Genomic DNA, 25,571 nt, shown 5'->3' with positions numbered 1-25,571 from the left:
AGAACTAAGTAGCTGCGACAGAGATTATGTGGCCACCAAAACCTGACCCTTGTACTATCTGGCCCTTTATAAAAGTTTGCCAACCCTTGATCTAGATCATTGTTTTGTGTAGAAAAAATTCTGGTTGAATCTATCTGGTTCTCAGAGAAGTTAAGAATCTTCCATATTATTAAATCCACACACTTGGCTGATTGCAACAGAAGGGAGGAATTGAAGAGAGAATTACTAAACTCCGAGTTAGAAGACACTCATCCATTTATTTATTCCACATAAGACACTACCACCACCATCCCAGGGAAACCCTGGAATGTGAGCAAAATACATAAAGCCTCTGGCCTCAGGGTATAAAGTTAATGAGGGAGATAAACAGAGACCACGTCATTCATTCATTCACTCTTTTCATAAAACAATACTTATTTATTTATTTGGCTGTGATGGGTCATAGTTATAGCACTTGGGATCTTCAGTTTTCATTGCAGCATGCCAAATCTTTAGTTGTAGTATGTGGGATCTAGTTCGCTGACCAGGAATTGAACCTGGGGCCCCTGCATAGGGAGGGTAGAGTCTTAGCCACTGGACCACCAGGAAAGTCCCCATTCATTCATTCTTCACTCATTCATTCTCTGTAATGTGCCTGGAAATATTTTAGGCATCAGTTAACCATACCAAAGACAGATTCTAGCAGTGGAGAGAAATAATAAATAAGCACATATGAAAATAGCAGGTACCGATATGTGCCATAGTGAGAGTATTTGTTTAACCATACAAAACTGAAAGTTTTATAGGTCTACAGTGGCTGACTGTTGGCAGTTCTCTATGGTTCAGCCTACCAGTGAGAAATGCTGAAGAGTCATTTTCAGATGGCTTTAAATTAAGGGGTCTGGGAGGGAGAGATAAGTTAGGAGTTTGGGATTAATATATATACACTATGATATATAAAACAGATAAACAACAAGGTCCTACTGTATACCACAGGGAATTATACTCAACATATTGTAAAAAACTTATAATGGAAAAGAACCTGTAAAAGAATATACACACCCACACACACACACACACAACTGAATCACTTTGCTGTACAATTGAAACTAACACTAATTGTAAATTAACTATATTTCAGTTAAAAAATAATTGAGGAATCAAGGAAGGCTTCACTGAGGAGGTGACATCTGAGCTAAGACTTGAATGAATCCTGCCCAGGGAACAATGAGGGAGATTTCCAGGCAGGGAGCGGGAGAGCTCCTTGCAAATACCCTACAGCCAAAATAAGCTTAGTTCATTGTAGGTAAAGAAAGACCAGAGGGGCTGGAGTAAGATGGGGTCTGGGAAAAGACGGAGGAGCTATGGTTGAAGAGATAGTCAAGGGTAAGGTCAGATGAGGTCTTGTGGGTTAGGATAAGGATCTTGGCTTTTATTTGAAGAATAACCAGGAGGCTTTTAAAAGGAAAGTCACGTAATCTGATTAATGGTTTTCAAGTGTTTTCATTCCTCTTCTGTGAAAAATAGCCTACGATAGGAAGAACTGAAGCAGGGAGATTTAGGAGGTAGCATGGAGTTCTGAGCACAGTAAGATCACAGCAAGGATAGGTGGGGCCAGAAAAGTGGGGAGGCAGGAGATGTTTAGGAGCTGAAATCCGTGGAGCTGGTGATAGTTTGGATGCAATTAGGCGGGAGAATGAGGGATGAGGGAGCCTGCCAACTTCCCAATTTGAGTACCTGGCTGGATACCTACTTGCTGTGATTCATAAGCCCGAGAACACCAGAAAAGAACCAGGATATGGGGGAGATTATAGGTACCGATTTCAACCTGTTGAACTTGAGTCATCTTTATGACTTGTTTTCCCTCAGGTGGTATCAATGACCATGAAATCTTATATGAATCAAATTGGCAGGATTGCTTTATTCTTTTAATCATACGTCTACTACTTTGCCATTATCTTTTTCTTCTTCTATGTATTTTTTTTTTGACTTAGCTGATTTTGAGTCTCTTGAGCGAAGCCTTTGTGTTTGTGCTTTCCCAGTGGTCAAGAGAGGAGTGTTACAGCTGCAAATTGTTGGCATGTATGTTGGTGGAAGTCGTTTCTTTTATGCCCCCTGAGGTAGTCAGGAATTAAAACAGCCAACAGAAGGATTCCCAACCTGGATTTTTTTTTTTTCCATTTGACAAAACGAACCTAGGAGGGAGTGATGCCAAATATACAGTGCCTGAAAAAGGTTTATGACCTGAACTGGTATCCCACCCGCAGATCATATCTTATAACACTAAACTGGGGTGTAAGCAGATTCAAAAAACGTGCCTTGCAATCACTTTTCAAGAGCAGCAGGTTTGGCAGAACTCCAAGCTGCATACCTGGAGCAAACACGGAAAATATTCCAGGTTAGGCAGGTCTGAAAGTCTTTCCATGTTATAGACCAAGCATTCTGCTCACCTATTAATCAGACAAGGGCAGTAGCAGTATTGTAATAGGATCCCTCACCTCTGGATTTGTAAAGCATTTTATTGACGTAAATCATATCACATATAACCCTGTATGCCATTAGCATGCACCTCCTCAGTCTCCTGCTAGATTATCCCATTTTTAAGGTCATGTCATATCTCTGCTTCTCCTGTATACACAGACTCATCTCAGAGATATTATGGGTTTGATTCCAGACCCCTGCAGTAAAGTGAAAATCGCAATAAAGTGAGTCACACACATTTTTTGGTTTCCCAGTGCAAATAAAAGTTATATTTAAACTATAGTCTATCAAGTGTGAGATAGCATTATGTCTGAAAATTGTATGTGTCTGTATGTGCTCAGTCACTCAGTTGTGTCTGACTTTTTGTGACCCCATGGACTATAGCCCACCAGGCTCCTCTGTCCATGAGATTCTCCAGGCAAGAACACTGGAGTGGGTTGCCATTTCTTTCTCCAGGATATCTTCCCAATCCAGGGGTTGAACTCATGCCGTTTGTGTCTCCTGCATTGGCAGGAGGATTCTTTACCACTGAGCCACCTGGGAAACCCCTTAATTTAAAAATATTTTACTGCTAAAAATTGCTAACCATCATCCGAGCTTCAGCAAGTCATGCATGATCTTTTTGCAAAAGTGACATTAAAGATCACTGACCACAGATCACCAGAAGAAGTATAATAATGATGAAAAATTTGAAATATTCGGAGAACTACCAAAATGGGACACTGAGACAAGAAGTGAGCAAATGTTGCTAGAAAAATGGTGCCAAAAGACTTGCTCATTGCAGGGTTGCTTCAAACCTTCAGTCTGTAATAAAGGCAATATCTGCGAAGCACAATAAACTGGAGTATTAAAACAAGGCATGCCTGTAATGGACGGAGCCTTAGTGTTGGTGAGTGAATGGCTCTATGAATCAGAATTAGCCAAGATGATGCCTGATTATAAACAATTAAGGAATTTAAAATGTGACTCTTAAATACTACCTAGTTTATAATAACTTATCATGGGAAAGAATTACACAGAGTTGAAACGAGGATGAATAGCATTTGCCAAGGAGAGGTGTGGACAGAATGAACTTGTTGCACCAGAGGTCAGTGCAAAGATCCTTCTCTCTCCCAGGTCTTCTCAGTCCAAGTTTGTGGAGCCTTACTTACTCTAGCCATAAATAAACTCCACTTATGTTAGAGACACACTGAGGGGAAAGGCAACATTGCCTCTGGTTTTCAAGTGCATTAAGACTAGGGATCATCATCTAAAAAGGCCTTTGACATCACTGACTCAATGGACATGAGTTCATTTTTACATGAATAAAACTCTTTTTTTTTTACATGAGTAAACTCTGGGAGTTGGTGATGGACAGGGAGGCCTTGTATGCTGTAGTCCATGTGGTCGCAAAGAGTTGGACACGACTGAGCGACTGAACTGAACTGAACTGAATCTTACATATGCTCAGAGCTAGGGCCCGTCTGTCTTATCCATCTGTGCAATAATATTAATAAGTTAATCACCCAGAACAATTTTTTAAAAAGCACCCTTAAAAAATATTTCAATATTAGAAGTAGGTTACTAATTCAATTAAAGAAAAGGAGAATGAAATTTATTGTAATAGCTGCATCATGAGGACATTTACAGAAGTACTTTAGCATCTCTCAATTAAAACTAAAAGTTAAATCTACAAATAGAAGAAAATATCACGGACAGACCCATAAAACACTCATGTTTTTTCATCTAGAAATCCTGGGAATTATTTAATGAAAACAGAAAGGTATATGCACAAAGATGCCGCTGAATCGTTCATATAAGTCAAGGACTGGAAACAGCCTAAACTTTATATCAACAGGGTAATTTAGTAAAAACAGTGTACAAATAAGCATCATTAATACCCATTAAAATTTTGATTATGAAGGGAAGGAAGAAACTTGGAAATGCATTTGATATTTAACTGCAAAGAGCAGATTATAAAATGACACATTCTATATGATATGTATACACACCACCTGATGCAAAGAACTGACTCACTTGAAAAGATCCTGATGCTGGGAAAGACTGAAGGCAGGAGGAGAAGGGGACGACAGAGGATGAGACGGTTGGATGGCATCACCAATGGACATGAGTTTGAGCAAGCTCCGGGAGTTTCTTTTTTTAAAAAAGAAAATTACTGAGATAGATAATAGCCAATTTTTTGTTTATTTGCTCTTTTGTATCATGTGGTTGCTTTTGTTTATTTTTGAAATATTTACTTATTTATTTGGCTGGAACAGGTCTTAGCTGCATCACACGGAATCCTTAGTTGCAGCACTCAGAATCTTTAGGTGCTGTACTCAGGATCTCTTTAGTTGCAACATGTTAACTCTTAGTTGCATCATGTGGGATCTAATTCCCCCACCAGGGAGCGAACTCAGGCCCCCTGCATTGGGAGTTGAGAGTCTTCACCACTGGACCACCAGCAAAGTCCCTCATCTGGTTGCTTTTAAAAATAATAAAATTAGTTTATTGCACCACTATTTACAATAGCCAAGACAGGGAAACAACCCAAATGTCCGTCAACAGTTGAATGGATAAAGAAGCTGTGGCACAAATATACAATGGAACACTCAGCCATCAAAAACAACGGAATAATGCCATGTTCAGCAACAGGAATGGACCTAGAGATTATTATACTAAGTGAAGTCAGAAAGAGAAAGACAAATACCATATGCGGAATCTAGAGTATGACACAAATGAACTGATCTATAAAATAGAAACAAACTCACATAGAGAACAGGCTTGCGCTTGCCAAGCAGGGAGACAGGGATTGGGAGTTTGGGATTAGTACTGTAGATGCAACCTATATAGGATGGTTAAACAAGAAGGTCTCACTGTATAACACAGGGAACTATATTCTGTATCCTGTGATAAAACCATAATGGAAAAGAATGTGAAAAAGAATGTATGTATACATAACTGAATTACTCAATTAACACAACATTGTCAACTACACTTAAATAAAATAAAATTTAAAAATAATAAAATTAGGCAGAGCTTATGAGAGAGAACTAAGTAATAGCCAATTAATACACGATGTCAGGAAAAAGAGGTGCCTTATTTGGGACTTGATCGAGTTCCAATGGAATCATGTTTGGGAGTAGATACCAGGGACACACGTCATTGTGTTGAAGCACTTTTCATAAAAGCTCATCCCTTTAACATTTTTTTTAACTGCCTAAAGTTCTTTTGGCTGGGAAATACCCTTTAGTGGTAAGTTAAACTAGAAAGGAATTGTGAGCTCTAACGAAGGAGTCAGTTTAGATTCAAGCGGAGGAAATGCATGAACTTTTGCCACTTCGAAGTCCTTGGGTTCTCATTTTTCTGGGTCTCTGAATCATGAAGTGGTCAGAGTTCATCTTTTCAGGAGCATTCAGAGAAAGAGCTCCTTTCAGAAACTCCACTCATTGGGTTCAAAGGTGAGCCGAGTTTTCATAGCACTGGCTTTTCCAAATTAGATCTGGGGCTGGGGAGGAGAGGTCACAGGAGGAAACCGCATTTCCATGGGCTCTCTTCCTAGAGCAGCAGCAATAGTTTTCTGGAAAGTTCGCTTTTTTATCTGAAGTCCCAGAAAGTTTGCCACTTCTTTGATGGATTCAGGGCCCCATGAAACGCAAGGGCAAGGATAACTGGTTAAGACTCAGCCAACGTCAAGAATCATTTCCCGAAGACAAACTGTCATTAAAATACACCGCCTTTCCCTCGGGGGTGAAACTGAGGACTTCCCACGCCCCTCTTTCCGCGTGTGCTGAAGTGGATGCCGAATCACCCCGAGGAGCCCAGCCCCGAGCAGATTCGGCGGCCCCCGCCTCCCACCGCCGGCGCTGCGCGCAGCGACCCGAGCGCCTTAACTGGGGAGGGGGGGCGGGGGAGGAACTTGGCCGTGAACGGAAACAGCGACGCGAGAGAAAGGAAAGCAGGCCTACCTTAAAACTTTCCAGTCTTTGAGCGGATCCAAATCAGAGATTAAAGAGACCATTGTCTAGAGGGTGGCCGAAGGCAGGTCCAGTCCGGAGCGGAGGGGGCGCGGGGAGGGAAGGGGAAAGGGGGCGGCCGCCAGCTGCTCGGCTCAGGCCCGGAGCCACTGGGCGCCCGCGCGGCGCTTCCTCCTTCTAGGATTGATAAGCACTTGTCCTGGCTTTTCTCCACCTCCCCCCCACCCCCCGAAATCAATCTTGCGCTATATTACTTCCCACCCCGGCTCATTTCTCCACACCACCTTTTAAAGCCCTTGTAATCTGCTCCGACTGATCACATTTGACCTTTTTGTAGCCCACTTTATTCCAAGCACAGCTCTCAGTTAAATCTCTCTTTATTAACACCGTCCTTCTTGGCTTGCTTTTGGAACAAACACAGATCAAGCCTGAAGCCTCCAGACTTTACCAGCAATCATTTACAGATTACTGCAAGCTGCAGCTTTCTCCTCCTCTGGGGCATCCTCCTGCCTCTGAGATTTTGCTTTCATATTTCTGTCAGAAAACCGGTTAGGTTTCTTTCTTTTTTATTTAATTTTTTTTCTTGTTTTTTTTTTTTTTTTTTTGGTGGCTTTGGTTCTGGGACACCAGCGTCGGGCTTACAGCTTTCCTCAGAGGCTGTAACTACATGACTGTTAGGATTTGTTTTTTAGAAATAATTTGGAACCAGGCTGCTTAACAAGCTAGAATTTACTGTGTGTTTTCTGGCAGAGAATTTGCTACACTGCCTTTTTTTCCCCCACCTCCTTTCTTTTTCGTGTTTTAAAATAACATGAAGAGGGAAAAACGTAGAATCTTTCTAAGCATTAAGAGAAAAGGGCATGGGCTTTTCTCCCTCAACTTGTATATCTTTTGTCCTTTATTTAAAACTGAACATCCTTTCAATAATCATCTGAAACTGTGCATAGCAGATGTTTAAAAAAAAAAAAAATCCAGAGCAGAAATGTTTTCCTCTAGACTGGTGTGTGTGCTGATGTGGGTTGTTTGTGAGCATGCGGGTTTCTAATTTTCGTCAGCGCTGTCTCTTAGCTGTTTTCTGCTTTCCTGGGTTCTAGCTAAGGTTCCACTTCTGAAGCCCCTCCCCCACCCTGTCCTCCCAGGGATCTTGACATTGACCTTGAAATCCCCTGGCATAGTCTCATAGAAGTCTCCATGACTTCTCTGGTTATTCAGATTTTCCTGTACCTGCATGCCATGTGAGCTTTACTTGATTCTTGATCCTCTCTCTTTCTATCCAATTCCTCCTTTCCCTGCCCTTATTTTAAAAGGTAATTTTAAGATCAGCACCAGACATGGAAGATCAGCCTCCCTGGTCTAACAAAACAGTGATTATTGCGCCTGGACACATGGCCAGTTCTAGGTCTTTTTGTCTTGGTTGAAAAAAGTGTGGAGAGTGTTAAGGGGTGTTAAGGACGCACTGGCATCAACCAAGAGTTTCCCCACAGAAAGAGTTCAGACTTAAGAAGAATGCAGTGCCATTCAATGTTCTGCATTGACCTTACTACCTAAAATGGTCAGCCAGGAGGATGGGTTCCAGTTTCTTGCCTTTAGGCTAAACTTACCAAGAAAAAGAATCTCTGTAAGGGAAAGATGTGACAGTTGTTGGCAGGGTTCTGCTTTTATTGTCAGGAAGTTCTTCCAGTTAACTCAAAATGCCCCTCACAGCATTTTCAATCCTTTCTCTGCTAGCCCTTTCTCTAAGGACCCCCTTCTATCCGAGAATATGCAGCAAACCCTCAGATTTCCCATTTACAGTCATACACACTTTCTTTAGTGGCTGTAAATGACTGTCTTTAGAAGTATGACTATCTTTATGCTAAACTGAAAGAGAATTTCATACCTTTTATAAAAACCCCTGCCTCTCTGGAGTTTCATGCGTCTTTCTGGGCTGTCTTTACTGTCCCACTGTGGATCTTGGGTCACAGCATAGTAATGTGTAAACATTTACAGAACACTCGTAATCCTCAAGTACTTCACCAAATGTGGGTGATAATAATAGCATTTGTGGGGCGTGTACCTCCAAAGTGTTCCAAATGCTTAGGTAATTAATAAGATGTTTCTCCCTTTAGAAAGCTAGCAGGAGAAAACAAAAGATTATAATGAAATCGCTTCTGTGACTACAATGACATCATCCTTATATATTAACCCATCTCTCTGCCACTGAGATTCAGGTCTGGGGGAGAAGCCGGAATGGGTCCTTAACCCTTGGAGTTCAGGGTTAACGGGTGACAGGCAGAGGGACTTGGTTTTTGGCCAAAGGACGAAAGGACAAGACCATGTTCCTCGATTATGAAATCATGTTTTAAAGCAGTCGTCCTTCCAAAAACTTTTAAAGGCAGTTCCTTTGGATGAAACCCTGCCCCAAATTCAAGTGCAGAAAACAGATTCTAGTGAAAGTTTATTACTGGATACTGTTCTAATTTCTTTAAGTATGTTAGCCCATTTAGTCCTCATGACTAACTTGTTTATGGGTAAGTTACCAGAAGCACCCCCATTTTGTTAATGTAGGTGAGGACATTCTGGCATGAAAATTTGGGCTCCCAGGGCTAGTCCTCAGCGGGGGGAGGGGTGGTACCCGGAAGCCACTCCCACTGGACCCCACGGGATTGGCCACACCAGGCATTCCCTCCCTCCCTCAGGAAGGAATACAAAAGGAGGGTGCATTGTTATTGGGGTGGACTAGGGTTGTGATCAGGTTAGGGGTGGATAAGATGGTTTCCATGAGGCTCCTGTTTCCTCTCCTAAGGCGCCCTAGAAAACCCTGGCGTTCAGGAGAACAGGCTTTTTTTTTTTTTTTTTTTTTTTTTTTTAAATTTTTATTAGTTGGAGGCTAATTACTTTACATCATTACAGTAGTTTTTGTTATACATTGATATGAATTAGCCATGGATTTACATGTATTCCCCTTCCCAGTCCCCCCTCCCACCTTCCTCTCCACCCGATCCCTCTGGGTCTTCCCAGTGCACCAGGCCCGAGCACTTGTCTCATGTACCCAACCTGAGCTGGTTATCCGTTTTACCCTAGATAATACACATGTTTCAATGCTGTTCTCCTGAAACATCCCACCCTTGCCTTCTCCCAGAGTCCACAAGTCTGTTCCATACATCTGAGTCTCTTTTTCTGTTTTGCATATAGGGTTATCGTTACCATCTTTCTAAAGTCCATATATATGTGTTAGTATACTGTAATGGTCTTTATCTTTCTGGCTTACTTCGCTCTGTATAATGGGCTCCAGTTTCATCCATCTCATTAGAAGTGATTCAAATGAATTCTTTTTAATGGCTGAGTAATATTCCATGGTGTATATGTACCACAGCTTCCTCATCCATTCGTCTGCTGATGGGCATCTGGGTTGCTTCCATGTCCTGGCTATTATAAACAGTGCTGCGATGAACATTGGGGTGCATGTGGCTCTTTCAGATCTGGTTTCCTTGGTGTGTATGCCCAGAAGTGGGATTGCTGGGTCATATGGAAGTTCTATTTCCAGCTTTTTAAGAAATCTCCACACTGTTTTCCATAGTGGCTGTACTAATTTGCATTCCCACCAACAGTGTAAGAGGGTTCCCTTTTCTCCACACCCTCTCCAGCATTTATTGCTTGTAGACTTTTGGATAGCAGCCATCCTGACTGGCGTATAATGGTACCTCATTGTGGTTTTGATTTGCATTTCTCTGATAATGAGTGATGTTGAGCATCTTTTCATGTGTTTGTTAGCCATCTGTATGTCTTCCTTGGAGAAATGTCTGTTGAGTTCTTTGGCCCATTTTTTGATTGGGTCATTTATTTTTCTGGAGTTGAGCTGGAGGAGTTGCTTGTATATTTTTGAGATTAATCCTTTGTCTGTTGCTTCATTTGCTATTATTTTCTCCCAATCTGAGGGCTGTCTTTTCACCTTGCTTATAGTTTCCTTTGTTGTGCAAAAGCTTTTAAGTTTCATTAGGTCCCATTTGTTTATTTTTGCTTTTATTTCTGAAATTCTGGGATGTGGGTCATAGAGGATCCTGCTGTGATTTATGTCGGAGAGTGTTTTGCCTATGTTCTCCTCTAGGAGTTTGATAGTTTCTGGTCTTACATTTAGATCTTTAATCCATTTTGAGTTTATTTTTGTGTATGGTGTTAGAAAGTGTTCTAGTTTCATTCTTTTACAGGTGGTTGACCAGTTTTCCCAGCACCACTTGTTAAAGAGGTTGTCTTTTTTCCATTGTATATCCTTGCCTCCTTTGTCGAAGATAAGGTGACCATAGGTTCGTGGACTTATCTCTGGGCTTTCTATTCTGGGAGAACAGGCTTTTAAATCCACTTCCTGAAAGTGGTGATGGACCATCCTTGAAGGGCTGAATTGAGCCCAAAATGGGCTGAAGATTTTGCTCTTTTCTTTATTAATTTTGAGGAACAAGTATTTCCTTATATATACTGGAGATTAATTCCATGCTTTATATATGCAGATTTCCCTCTTTCCTCTCTCCCCTAAGTATTCCATTCGTGATCCTGAACAGCTTCACGTCAAATAGATCCATTTCCTACTAAGAAAATGGCCATCAGAAAAATTCACTCACCTTCAGCTATTAGGGAACCCAGTATGAATGAAGAAAGAAACAAAATACTGCCCTGTTCAAAACTTGGCCAACTATTCATCTTTAGCTCAGGAAAATCAACGATAAACTTTTTATATGTAAAACTCAGAGGTGAAATTTAGTGTAGAGTAATCTGGCCCCCAAATATAATTTTCTTCCATGTCATGAATGAATGGTAGGGTTTAATTCTGTGTTCTTTTTCTCATATTTTGATTAATTGATATCTTTGAAAATGAAATTGTTTTATTATGGCTGATAATGACGTCAATAGTTGGCTCTTCTGAATTGTCCCTGAATTGTTCAAAAACAATGTCATCCATTTAATTTCCAAAAACATGTTTTTTTTTAAAGTATCTTTGATATTACTTTCTCATTTAAATGCTTTCTACTCTGCGATCACCCTCTGTGTTTTTCAGCCTTCTAACTTCATTGAGGCTTTCAGTGGCTAAGTTAAAGATGTCTTTTGGTATATGTCATGTTGCACTTGAAAATATGTGGGTTATTTTCAAATATCTTTTGATATTTATTTCTAACATAATTCCACAGGGATTAGAGAACATACTCTGTATGATTTTAATATCTTTAGACCATGAAATTTTTGCATCTTGATTTATGTCCCTGTATATGTTCCAGTATTTCCTAGTTTATATTCTATGGGAACTTGAATAGAATTTGTATCCTACTATTGTGTTAAAATTGTGTAGATTTTAATTATATCAAATTGGTTCAGGTGCTTTTCAGGTCTACTATATCCTGCTCTTCTGTATATTCATTCTATTGATTTTTGAGAGTTTGATATTGAAACTCCCGCTAAAAATCTTAATTTATCTACTTAAAAATAATTATAATACATAGTGGGACTATATGTAACTTTGTTCTGTATTTTCCAAGTGTCCTGTAAATGTGTTGTCATATTTTCATAATTTAAAAAATAAAAAGGAAAGAGAAAATCAAGAGACCTCAGTTTACTTTTGTGTAAAATGGTGATAATAAAATTCATCTTAATTATCTCAGGACATTATTTAAGGATAATGTATCTGAAAGTGCTTCAAAGAGGTTGAAGTGAAGTGAAGTTGCTCAGTCGTGTCTGACTCTTTGCAACCCCATGGACTGTAGCCTACCAGGCTCCTCCATCCATGGGATTTTCCAGGCAAGAGTACTGGAGTGGGTTGCTATTTCCTTCTCCAGGGGATCTTCCTGACCCAGGGATCGAACCCCGGTCTCCTGCATTGCAGGCAGATGCTTTACCATCTGAGCTACCAGGGAAGACCAAAGAGGTTAGGAGGCTATAAATACTGTATTCTAAACTTTCAGAATAAAGTAAATCATGTCATAAAAATGTACCTTTCCGAAAAAAGAGAATGGTCATCCGTATAAAGCAACATTCATGAATTGTCCCACTGTTACCAGTGACAAGACTCGTAATTCTCCTTTTCATATAACTAAACTTTCTACATCTTTCCCTCTTCCCAGGCACAGAAACCAAAACCCAAATCCAAATGCCAACAACAAAAAAAACCCCCTTCTTTGGACCTCTTGCATCCAAACAAACAAAACCTCAGGCCCCAAACCTTAAGAGCCTGTGGTTTTCACAAGTATAGGGGTTAGAGTCGCCTGGGAAGCAAATGGAAACACAGAATCTCAGTGAAGAGACAAGAGCAGGAGCCAAGGAAACTGCATTTCATACCGGACTTAGACAGGGAATGCTGATGGAGGGTCAGCAAGTAGAAAATTTGGCAGCTCAGTGGTAAAGAATCTGCCTGCCAATGCAGGAGTGCAGGAGACACGGGTTTGATCCCTGAATTGGAAAGATCCTCTGGAGGAGGAAATGACACCCCAGTCCACAACTGATAGACTCAGCATGCACTCAAGTAGAAAATTTGCCCTGGTCCTTGAGCGTCCTGGGTGTCTTTTCATGTGTTGAGAACCATGTTATTGAAGCCAAAGGTGAAGATCTATGGAAGCTCGTCTTATAGAGAAACAAGAAGCCCTTGGGTGTGAAGAAGCCAAGGAAAGAAAACAAGCCTTCTCCATCAGCTAGAAGTTAGACCAAGCTCTAACAAAGCTTTAGAAAGACAGATATGATGTCTTGGAAAATTCATCTCCCAACAAAATGTCCTGATAGTTAGGAATTAAAAGGAAAAAAAAAAAAAAGCCTTAGCCTAGCTAAGGGGAAAAAATAACATTTTATGTCCTTTTTTTCATTCTGTGTTTGTCTCTAGTTTCTGATTCCTAGGAATCTTGTTATTCTAATTTTTAAAATTTTAGTTTAGAAAATCTCGCTTGAAGCTTAATCAGTCCTAATTCTATTACTTCCCGATAAAGGTTCTTTCCCCTTCTGCTTGTTTCAGATTTTTATTTTTCTTATTTGCCAGCTCTTTTCCTCAAGTGGGTACATTTTCTCTCTCCCTTTAAGAAACTGAAATGACTGATTGGAAATAACATTCTACTTCTGCAGAAGAAGCTTCCCTGGTCTTGGTGATGGGACAGAGTTGTAAAGCTGGCAGATAACGAACTCAGAAACTCCAGCTCTTGTTCTTGACCCTGGGAATCGGATCCAGCTCTGCATTGTTTTCATAGCAGTGATGATAGACAAGGTCGCCAGATAAATTCAGCATGCTTTGTTGAAGCCGGATTTCAGAGACACGAGGAGGAAATTTTTGTTTAAGTATGACCCCTCCAAATATTGCATGGGACACACATATACTAAAAAATTATTTGCTATCTGTACTGACACTTTAAGTCCTATATTTTTATTTGCTAAATCTGACACACCTATGCTAGACTGACTTCTAAATAAAAAGAGCATTATCACTGTGATGATTATTTTTCATTTATGGAGATATATAAAAGCACCTTGATGTTACTAGTTGTGTTGGGGATCAGAATAGTCCTCCCCAAAATAGGCCACTTCATCGTGTGGATTATTTTGAGTTACAGGGAATCAAGACCCACCCCCCACCCCCCACCCCCCGCCGCCAAGGACCAGAAAGACACTAGTGGTTTAGTCACTAGGTTGTGTCCAACTCTTTCGACCCCATGGACTCTACCCCACCACGATCCCCTATCCATGGGATTCTCCAGGCAAGAATCCTGGAGTGGGTTGCTATTTCCTTCTCCAGGAAATCTTTCTGACTCAGGGATCGAACCCAGGTCTCTTGCATTGCAGGCAGATTCTTTATTGCTGAGCCACCTGCTGCTGCTGCTGCTAAGTCGCTTCAGTCGTGTCCGACTCTGTGCAACCCCATAGACGGCAGCCCACCAGGCTCCACCGTCCCTGAGATTCTCCAGGCAAGAACACTGGAGTAGGTTGCCATTTCCTTTTCCAATGCATGAAAGTGAAAAGTGAAAGTGAAGTTGCTCAGTCGTGTCAGACTCTGAACGACCCCATGGACTGCAGCCTACCAGGATCCTCTGTCCATGGAATTTTCCAGGCAAGAGTATTGGAGTGGGGTGCCATTGCCTTCTCTGCAGGGAAGCCCAAAGAGACACTACTGCCCCTCCTTCAACTGCATAGAAGAACTTAAATTAGCTTTTTCCTAGAAAAGTACTTATTAGCAGAGAGACATTTTCTCTAAGTGGCCTCATCTACACGACAGGGCAAACATCTCATTACCAGACACATGCTCTTGACATCATCCTGTGAATGGCCCTCCCATCTTTGGTCCTTGAAAGCCCCAAGACCCATCCCATTCCTCACATCAGGATGGCACATATGCCTCAATTTACCTTTCTGTCTCTGACCCTCTCATGTATGTGTGATTCCCATATATGTGAAATTAAATTCTATCTTCTCCTGTTAACCTGTTTCACATTAATTTAATTCTTGGACCAACCAGAAGAACCTGGCAGGGTAGAGGAAAGTTTTCTCCCTCCCTGACAATCAGACATCAAAATGCATTTACTGAAATGTTCTTAAATCATCTTTACTGTCTTAGGTGTTATAAGCCAAACATAAAAAGCCCCACTTGAGCTTTCTTTTTCAACAAAGCAGTGATATGATGAAAGAATGCCTGTATCTTGTAATAATGGAAATTAGAAAACGCCAGGCAGCCTTCTTAAGACTGGCAAGTTGAATGCATTTTTAAGTGTTGGTAACATTGATATGTTCAGAAGCACCAAAGCTGACATTTTGTAAAATTTGGGAGCATCTCTGTATTGAATTTATCTTATACAGAGTGACTTCGCAGATAACACAGCTGCTGTGTCCTCTTGTTTTTGCACCAAATAAGCATCACCTCCTATTGTATAAAGTCTGAACCTGAAACAGTTAACCATTAATCTTCAGTTACGTAAAATGTGTCTTGTACATATCCTCACATATCCTTAACAAGGTCTACAGAGACCAACTTCCAAAGATGGCAGGATTTCTCTCTCTCTCTTTTTTTAAACAAATGAATATAACTTTAATGGAATTTCAAGTGCTTTCCTGTTTTGCTCCCAACACCTGATACAATGAAAAGCCTACGAACAAAGATATGTATTTTGGTGCTTCGTCAGTGATTAGAGAATTGCTATTATGGAATATGCACAAAAAATTGTTATTATGGCAACTAAAAAAATTCTAAAGTGTCTCTGAAGAGACAGCTACAAAACCTGCTAAGGAGAGGGGAAGACAGAATGTGTTATTCAGGGTCTACATATGTACAGAATATTTCTAACGAGGCAAAAACCCTCTTAACAATTGGGAAGGAATGCTTTTTCTCATTTGGAGTCTTAGTCAGCTGAACAGGAGGGCAAAATGGATTAAAGCAGGAGGAGAGGAGGGTTGAGTCTTTGCCAGGCATATTTTAAAAGTGAGAAAGGAAGAGAGGAGAGGAAACCAACACCCAGCCAGCAGCTTTTCATGCCATTCAAAGGAATCACAGGCCAAATTTGGTACATACAGAGGGAAAAAAAAATTCGAGCTTTAACTCCTGTCCTGCCACAGAAGATGCGATTTTTAAAGCTGTATAATGTCCTTCTTTTAATTTCCAGTCTGCTTTGTTAGCACTCACAGCTCCCAGCAAGAGGGACAAAGGGATGCCCAGAAAAAAGACGTATTGTTCAGATGGTCCCTGTAGCCCAGGCCAGGAAATAAAACCTGCACTGCTGATCCTAGTTTTTTTTGTTTGTTTGCTTTTGTTTTTTCTTTCAGTGGCAATTTCAGATTTCTCTGGTGCTTGTGTGCTTTAGGACAGGACTCCTCACTGCTTTTTAAGGGGGAAAACTGAGTTTTAGAGGAAAGTCAAACATAATTGTCAAGTTTCCGGTCAATGAAACAATGTCAACATCTGCTTATGAAAGACTGCCTGACCAGGAATTCTGCCCAGGAATCACTCAGAGAAAAGGATAAGCTCCCTCTTATTATCCTCAAAGACAAAACCAGCAGACCTAAGTGGAATTACGTTGTGCAATGAATTTACTTGAAGTCACAGATTTAAATACCTAATAACTTGTTAATTTAATTCAAAGTAGTAACTGCAAACAAACAAAAATATTGGTTGATAATTGATTGTATAAAGTGTTTCCCAGGTGGTGCTAGTGGTAAAGAATCCACCTACCAGTGCAGGAGATGCAAGAATACAGGTTAAGTCTCTTAGTGGAGGCGATTCCCCTGGAGGAGAAAATGGCAACTCACTCCAGTATTCTTGCCTGAGAAATCCCATGCACAGAGGAGCCTAGTGATCTATCACCCATGGGGTCCCTTAGAATCAGACGCGACTGAGCTACTGAGCAAGCACAGCACATAAAGTGTTTATTTGGCAATCAAATGATCCATTAGGCAGTGCTTTTCACCATGTTGGAGGACCGTGTTTCTTTCTTTTTCTTTTTAAAATTTTCAATATGTTGTAGACCAATATTTTTGTAAGATACAATAAAATTGAGTTACTAGAAAAACTAAATTCAAAATATGAACCTGATTTTAAAAATTGTTGGATTAATAGATATGAAATTACTCTGTAAAATTGCTGAACATGTCCCAACTCTTATTCCTAACTATTAAAAAATGAGCAATCCACAGACCCACATTGGTTTATGCTTTTCACACTCTGAGTAATGCTGTGAAAAGTATTCAACAACAATAAAAAACAAATTTTGAAAAAATAGTTTTACGATCTGTATTGAAGCAAGCCATATGTGACCCAAGGTGAATAGAAATTATATTCATTCATATTGTTCATAAAAAGAAAATGTATTCTAGTGAAACATAAAAAATGAAAATCAATTAACTTAATAGCCAGCTGATATCAGATAGCCTTAAAGTCACCATTTGATGAGAAATTTAAAAATCATTTATAATTACACTCATGCTTTAAAAAAAGTGGGACTTGAGTTCATTGAAAATAACTCTTTGCTGATTGGGAAGTTTGGAAATTAGTCCTTACTTATGACACATCTCCAATTTGTTCCTCTAATCCCTATTTTATCATACATTAGCAAAAAGAAAACAAAACACTATTAATTTGCCACAATTTAAGATATCTCAATATTGAAAATCCAGATGTATTCCCCCAAAGATCATTTAGATTATAAAATATGTTGAAGGTTTACTTGAGCAGTATTTTAAATCACTAAACAGTTGTCACAGTTATAATAGAAGGACCTAGAAGTGAAAATGGAAAAGACAATTGATTTAACAAACCCATAGCACTTACTATGTCCCAGCCACTGTTTTAAAGGTTTTACAGAAATTAACTCACTCAATCCTCATAGCAACCGATGAGGCAAGCTCTATTTTTATCTTCATTTTACAGATGAGGAAACTAAAAGCTCAGAAAGGGTGAAAAATGATCCTAGTGAGTAGGTGGCAGAGGCGAGATTTGAAACAAAGTGGTCTGGCTTTCGAGTCACCCTCTCATTCCAAACCTAAAACGCATCTTCTAAGGGACAATCAGAAAGAAGGGCAAAGTGCTTTTCAAATCATAAATGTAGTTCAGCTGGATAATTAAGTGAATGAACATCGTGGTTTAATTTAAACTTCTCTGAGACTTCCCTGGTGGTTCAGGGGTTAAGATTTTGCACTCCCAATGCTGGGAGCCTGGGTTTGATCCCTTGCTGGGGAATTAGATCCCAAATGCTGTAGCTAAAAGCCCACATGTCTCAACTAAAGATCCCACACTAGGCAATGAAAATCCCCAGTGCTGCAAATAAGACTTGGTGCAACCCTCGCACCCCACCCCAAACAACAAAAAACTTTCACATGATCATAATTAATTTATAGATCAAGGCAGAAGGCAGAAACCATAGGTTAATTCTTGGATCACTGAAGAGTCACTGAATATCCATTCACTTCCCTTTTGAAAGCATTCTTTCACGAGTCCTTGCTGAACAAGACAGCTAGCGTAACAAATGACCACTCAGTTCCCTTTGTATTTCCTTTATAAACATCCACTCCAAATTGTTCCTTTATGGGAGAAAACAACTCCAGCTCTAACCCACATCAATGGATCCTTTATGCATACCCTACAAGAGCTTACAAAAGATCAAAGGTTTCTGAGTATGCAGGTAACAAAAACCATAAAAGCATTTCCTGAGTCCAGAGGGGAATTACTATTTGCCATATAAAGATCAAAACCTACATGCATATAAGTACAATTAGGAAGGAGATATTCCCAAAGATGTTTGGATGAGATGGTTGGATGGCATCACTGACTTGATGGAAATGAGTTTGAGCAAGCTCCAGGAGTTTATGATGGACAGGGAGGCCTGGCGTGCTGCAGTCTGTGGGGTCACAAAGAGTCGGATATGACTGAGCACCTGAACTGAACTGATTCCCAAAGGAGCAAAAGTAGGAAGGAAGGAAAATGTATCTAGATAGCAACAATGATAGTAGAAGCCTCAGTTCAGCCACTCAGTCGTGTCCAACTCTTTGCGACCCCATGAACCACACTACTACAGGCCTCCCTGTTCATCACCAACTTCCAGAGTTCACCCAAACACATGTCCATTGAGTCAGTGATACCATCCAACCATCTCATCCTCTGTTGTCCCCTTCTCCTCCTGCCTTCAATCTTTCCCAGCATCAGGGTCTTTTCCAATAAGTCAACTCTTCGCATCAGGTGGCCAAATATTGAAGTTTCAGCTTCAGCACCAGTCCTTCCAATGAACATTCAGAACTGATTTCCTTTAGGTTGGACTGGTTGGATCTCCTTGCCGTTCAAGGGACTCTCAAGAGTCTTCTCCAACACCACAGTTCAAAAACATCAATTCTTCTGTGCTCAGCTTTCTTTATACTCCAACTCTCACATCCATACATGACCACTAGAAAAACGATAGCCTTGACTAGACAGACCTTTGTTGGCAAAGTAATGTCTCCGCTTTTCAATATGCTAAGTCAGTCATAACTTTCCTTCCAAGGAGTAAGCGTCTTTTAATTTCATGGCTGCAGTCACCATCTGCAGTGATTTTGGAACCCAGAAAAATAAAGTCAGCCACTGTTTCAACTGTTTCCCCATCTATTTGCCACGAAGTGATAGGACCAGATGCCATGATCTTGGCCTACTAGTATAAAATTTAACAGAGGATCACTGAAACAGAATATGGTCCTCACAGTCTTTACACTATTCCTTTAATAAAAAAAACTAATAGATGATGATGAAAATGTAATAGATGAACTGGAATAATTACTTAATTGACATCATGTGAAAATCTGTGGGAATTTTATGGAAGTAAAAATTAGACCCTCAATTCATATCAGAAACAAAATAAATACCAGACAGATAAAAGAACTAAATGTAAAAAGTAAAACCATAGAAAATTATAGAAAATAGGGGAGGCAAATCTTTATCTTGATAATTTCTCTGCTTTCAAGTAAAACCAATTATAAAGGAAATTTTTAAGTAAAAGCAGTTATAAAAAATGAAAAGTTTTACATTTGAATCCATAGAAATCTGTTTATCAAAAACATCATACATTAGAATATGAAACAAATTTAAAAACATATATGTGCCTAAACAGCAACATTTTTGGATATAGTAGAAAAAAATGTGGGCAAATACTAAACACAGAAAATGTACAGGAGAAAGAATGCAAATGAAAATATACATATAAAATCTCTGAAAGAATAGAAGAAATGTCAGTTAAAATGAGGGACTTCCTTGGTGATCTAGTGGCTGTGTGTGTGTGTGCTCACTTGAGTCCAACTCTTTGTGACCCCATGGACCATAGCCAGCCAGGCTCCTCTGTCCATGGGATTTCCCAGACAAGAATACTGGAGTCGGGTGACATCTCCTTCTGTGGGGGAATCTTCCTGATGGAGGGATCGAATCCAAGTCTCTTGTATCTCCTGTGTTGGCAGGTGGATTCTTTACCACTATTGCCTCCTGGTCCGGTGGCTAAGGCCCCACAGTCCCAGTGCAGGGCCCTCAAGTTCCATCAGGGAACTAGATCTTGTGTACCACAACTAGGAGTTCAAATTCTTAGATTCAAATTTCTGCATGCCACAACTAAGAGTCAGCCCAGCCAAATAAATATATAAATAAATATCTTTTTAAAATGAAGTACAGTGTTTTACCCATCCACTTGGTAAATACCTTTAAACAACTATACGTAATGGCCAAATGAGGTACAATTAAATGGACCCTCTCATATGTAGCTAGCTATATGGCAGGTGAATGTTTAAACTGTCCAGAAGGCAATTTGGAATTATGTGTCAAAATTTTAAAAAATATTCCTATTATTTGACTCAGGAATTTAATTTCTAATTTTTTTGTTTCTAAGATTTATGCAGAAGGATATTTATTGCCATACTGATTATATTAATAAGCTATTAGTAGCAACCTAATAGTCCAGCAATTTAAGGTACATTAAAAATACATATGCATATGATGTTATACTATAAGATGGTATATTATGAAGCCACGGAAACCGTGTTTTGGTGGAATAACTTTAAAAAGACTTTCGAACTATCAGTTCAATTCAGTCGCTTAGTCATGTCCGACTCTTTGCAACCCCATGGACTGCAGCATACCAGGTCTCCCTGTCCATCACCAACTCCCAGAGTTTACTCAAACTCATGTCATTGGTGATGCCATAATAAGAGATAAAATCAGGGCATAACATGTTCTCTATCATGTATTATTAATATTTTGTCTTGCTACCAGGGATTGTAAACTTAATTGCCAGTAGGTCAGAGATATCATAGTGAGTAAAGCCAGCAAAGCTAGCTAAAGCCCACTTGGGGCTTCCCACGCAGTGCTAGTGGTAAAGAGCCTGCCTGCCAATGTAGGAGATGCAAGAGATGAGGATTCAATCCCAGGGTTGGGACGATCCCCTGAAGTAGGAAATGGCAATCCACTCCAGTATTCTTGCTTAGAAAATCCCATGGACAGAGGATCCAGGTGGGCTACAATCTACGGGGCAGCAAAGTGTCAGACACTACTGAGCACACACACACAAAGCTAGCAAGGAAGACCCCTATGAAAATGCAACACTCTTTCTTTCTCCACATTTCCCAGAAATACTCAGCCTTCTTAGTCTAGCTTTTTCTTTAGTAATTATCTTTCCTTCTGTCATCACCCATCATTCTTTTTTCCCTCTTACTGAAGATTCAGTCTGATCAGTTCAGTTCAGTTGCTCAGGTGTGTCCGACTCTTTGCGACCCCATGAATCACAGCACGCCAGGCCTCCCTGTCCATCACTAACTCCCGGAATTTACTCAAACTCATGCCCATCGAGTCAGTGATGCCATCAGGCCATCTCATCCTCTGTTGTCCCCTTCTCCTCCTGCCCCCAATACCTCCCAGCATCAGGCAGGGTCTTTTCCAGTGAGTCAACTCTTCGCATGAGGTGGCCAAAGTATTGGAGTTTCAGCTTCAGCATCAGTCCTTCCAATGAACACCCAGAACTAATCTCCTTTAGGATGGACTGGTTGGATCTCCTTGCAGTCCAAGGGACTCTCAAGAGTCTTCTGCAGCATTACAATTCAAGTGTGGTGAGATTAGTCTCAGAAAAATATATCTCCACGGTAAGAATGTGTAAGTACAGGTGATGGAAATTCAGCATCACATTAAGGAAAATTGTGTGAGGGGAGAGTGTGGCTCGCTGGAAATGGGAGCCCTCTGAGGTCAGGGGTCCCACCCAATTTATTCTTGCCACAGCACAGTGGAGCCTAAATGTCAGTTCTTACACTTTGACTTAAGATTATACACACACACAGTTTATAAGATTTTACGTATGTTTCATACACACACCATGAGGATCAGACAAAACATATTGAGAAGCTTCAAGTTTGTGACTACTAACAATCCCATTTATGTACAAGAATGCAAAAGGTGGAAAAAAATACATAAAAAATGCAGTTAGCATAATTTCAGTCATTTTAATTTTATTTTCATCATACCCTTTCTATTTTCCAAGTTCTCTCCATGTATTTCTTTTCATAATCAGTAAACTATGACCTTCCCTTATTATTTTATCCATTTAGTAATCCTTTTAGGAGATACAGATTTTTTAAAAAATGAAGTATACTATTTTGAAGTTTGTTTCTGACTTTTTTTTAGAGAAAAAATTTTTTTTATTTTATATTGGAGTATAGCTGATTAATTCTTCCCAGGTGGTGCTAGTGGTAAAGAACCCACTTGCCAATGCAGGAGACATAAGAGACAAGGGTTTGATTCCTGGATCAAGAAGATCCCCTGGAGGAGGGCATGGCCACCCACGTCAGTATTCTTGCCTGGAGAATTCCATGAACAGAGAAGCCTGGAGGGCTGCAATCCATAGGATTGCGAAGAATAGGACATGACTGAAGTGACTTAGCACACTCGCATGCATAGCTGATTAAAATTTTGTGATAGTTTCAGGTGGACAGCTAACGGACGTAGCCACACATATACATGTACCCATTCTCTCCCGACTCCTCTCCCATCCACATTGCCACATGGCACTGAGCAGAGTCCCCTGTGCTATACAGTAGGGCCTTGTTGGTTATCCATTTTAAATACAGAAGTGTGCACATGTCCATCCCAAGACTATCCCTCCCCCCAACTCTTGCCCACCGGTAACCACAAGTTTGTTCTCCAAGTCTGTGAGTCTCTGATCTTATATGTCTAAATGCATCTACCTGTCTACAGGGTTATAGGTTATGTCTTCATTTATGAAATCATCATTTCTTTTTTTGAAATCATTATTTTTTAAGAATATTTTAACATATGGACCACTTTTAAAGTCTTTATTGAATTTTTGGTCCAACATGGCGTTTATCTTTAGGCTTTTTGGTCACTTGGCATGTAAGGATATAGCTTCCAGACCAGGGATCAAACCCTCACCCCCTGCATTGGAAGGTGAAGTCTGAACCACTGGATCACCACGGAAGTCCCCAAATCATTATTTCTAAGGTGCTGGAAAATTCTTTCAAAAACAGGGGTCTAAAAATTTGTCTCATTTTTTACTCCTTAATTATTTTTGGCATAATTTCATTGCATTTTCCTCCATCTTTTTCAGTTACAGTTAGGTGATGTTAAGCAATTTTCTAATCTAGTGGCAGAGGTTCAACTTTGGTAGTTTTCTGGCCAAAGTGTCTTATTATTTTAAAAATTAGGACGTTCCATAACTGTTTGGAAAGGCGTGGCTTTAGAAAGAGAACAGAAAGCTCTAAGGTTTGTGAGCATGGCTGTGCCATCTCTCAGCACGTGCTTCTCTGGATAGCCATCTTACAAAAGGGAATTAAAAAAAGCAAAAAGAATGTAGCCACTAAGTACAGTACTCAGTCTAGGAAAAAGAATGTTACAGGCTCAGACGATTGAGAGTTATGATAAAATAACTGGCGACAACCACAAAGCCCTCTCTTTATGGAAGGACAAAGAATGTCCTTTCACAAAGCGCAAAACAAATTAATTACAGAATTACTGCTACACACACAGAGTCATCTTTATACACCTCCCTGTCTGGGTATCATGTTTAAAGGGTGAGGTTTCTTGGAAACAAACTGGTTTGACCATTTGTCTTGTTTGTAAAGCTTAAATTTTATGAGAATTGGGGAAACAGAAAAATCTGGATTTCATTTTTAACCAGCCATTGTTTTTTTTCCCCTAATTCTTCTGTTTTATTGGAAGCATGTTGTGTTTTTTATAGCAATAAATTAAAAAAAAAGAAAATTGTTTGAATTAGTACAGCATAAAGACAAGTGTATCCTAGCTATTAGGCTGACATTATTGGACTAGGAAATAGTGTAGTTCATTTCCAAAGAATGGCTTGCTATAACCTTTAAAATAATACTTTTTTTTTTTTTAACATGTGATATCAAACCTTAAGGGCTTTCTTCTTGCTGAAGGATTAAAAAGTGAGAGTTCTGATTTCTCGTTGACAATGTTTAAATGAATATGTCAGTTTATAATTACAAATGCAAGGGGGAACTTTTTATAGCTGAATATTTAACACATATTAACACAAATCACATAGTGTATTTCTTGCCTCATTTTGTCCATGCTTTCACTCTACAACACAGGTGTCACAAAATCATTCACTTGAAGGTGTGAAAGTAGTTTGCTGAGATGATGATTTGCTATGAAAATGGGGGTAGAGTACTCTATAACCTTTCTTTAAATGTATGTGTTTAACATACATAATCCTTAGTAACATAATCCTTACAGGTAAATAAAAACCAAAAGGAGTAGGAAATAAGTATTTCCTATAAAGGTTGAGGGTGTAGAGGGGTTAAATTCACTATGCTTATGATTTCATTTTGCTTAATTTAGAATGCTTCCTGTTCCTATAACATCTTTCCAGTGAGCTGGCAGACCCCCTGCTCAGTACGGAAACTCCCCAATTCTCTCCTTACTTTCCTGCGACCTCCTGAAAGTAAGGTTAGGCCGTTTATTTCCTGCTAACTTGATTTCCATTCTTTGAGTTGAATCACGAGTATAGAAAACTTGTCACAGCAGATTCAGAAATGCAGAAATAGTTTAAGAGTGTCACACAAGGTGTGATTAAAAACCTCTCATCTTAAAGACCTAAGTTTTATATTGGCCAAATGCGTGCTTTTGTTATGTGGTAGCTTAGGGTCATTTTTATTGCCTCTTCTATATACTCAACATGACCAGAGATCCCCAAGTGCACAGTCCAAAGGAAATTTTTTTTTTAAAATAGAAGTATAGTTGATTTATAATGTTGCATTAGTTTCAAGTGTATAGAAAAGTTATTCACTTATATATACACAAATATATATATACATGTATATGTATATATATACACATATATATGTGCATATATGTATAGATATGCATGTATATATTCTTTTTCAGATTATTTTCCATTAAAGGTCATTACAAGATATTTAATATGGTTCCGTATGCTACACATTAGGTCCTTGTTCAAAGGACATTTTTATTCCTGGTAACAGTAACATGGTACAAACATTTTACATGCATTTATCTCTTTTAATGTTCCCAGAAAATACTGTGAGGTTTGTAGCATTATTCCTTTTGCTTTACAAAAGAGGAAATAAATTCAAGCCTAACGTAGCACCACCATTAAATGGTGGAGCAGTGGTTTCAGGTCACCTGTGGCTGACTTCGGAACCTATACTTTTCCAGTGGTCCTCAGTCTTAGCCGGGAGTTTTAA

The 25,571-nt window shown here is 39.6% G+C and overlaps 1 protein-coding gene across 2 annotated transcripts in view; it reads right to left on the bottom strand.

Annotated features, from left to right (window-relative positions):
- The window catches only part of CELF2 (CUGBP Elav-like family member 2), an 867,775-nt gene that overhangs the window by 543,530 nt on the left and 298,674 nt on the right, over positions 1-25,571 (bottom strand). Inside the window, exon 1 of one of the 2 annotated variants that reach the window (XM_070471957.1) lies at positions 6,408-6,528. The exons of the other annotated variant lie outside the window; for it this stretch is intronic. Within the exon in view, the coding sequence (XP_070328058.1) occupies positions 6,408-6,460 (53 nt within the window). The 5' untranslated portion in view covers positions 6,461-6,528. Of the gene's footprint in view, positions 1-6,407; positions 6,529-25,571 lie in introns of those variants that run through there. 2 annotated transcript variants of the gene reach the window in all.

This window comes from Odocoileus virginianus, chromosome 9, assembly GCF_023699985.2.
Source record: "Odocoileus virginianus isolate 20LAN1187 ecotype Illinois chromosome 9, Ovbor_1.2, whole genome shotgun sequence".
Lineage (NCBI taxonomy): Eukaryota > Metazoa > Chordata > Mammalia > Artiodactyla > Cervidae > Odocoileus > Odocoileus virginianus.
Note: the sequence above shows the minus strand (reverse complement) of the source record. Positions and strands in the feature narration are given on the sequence as shown.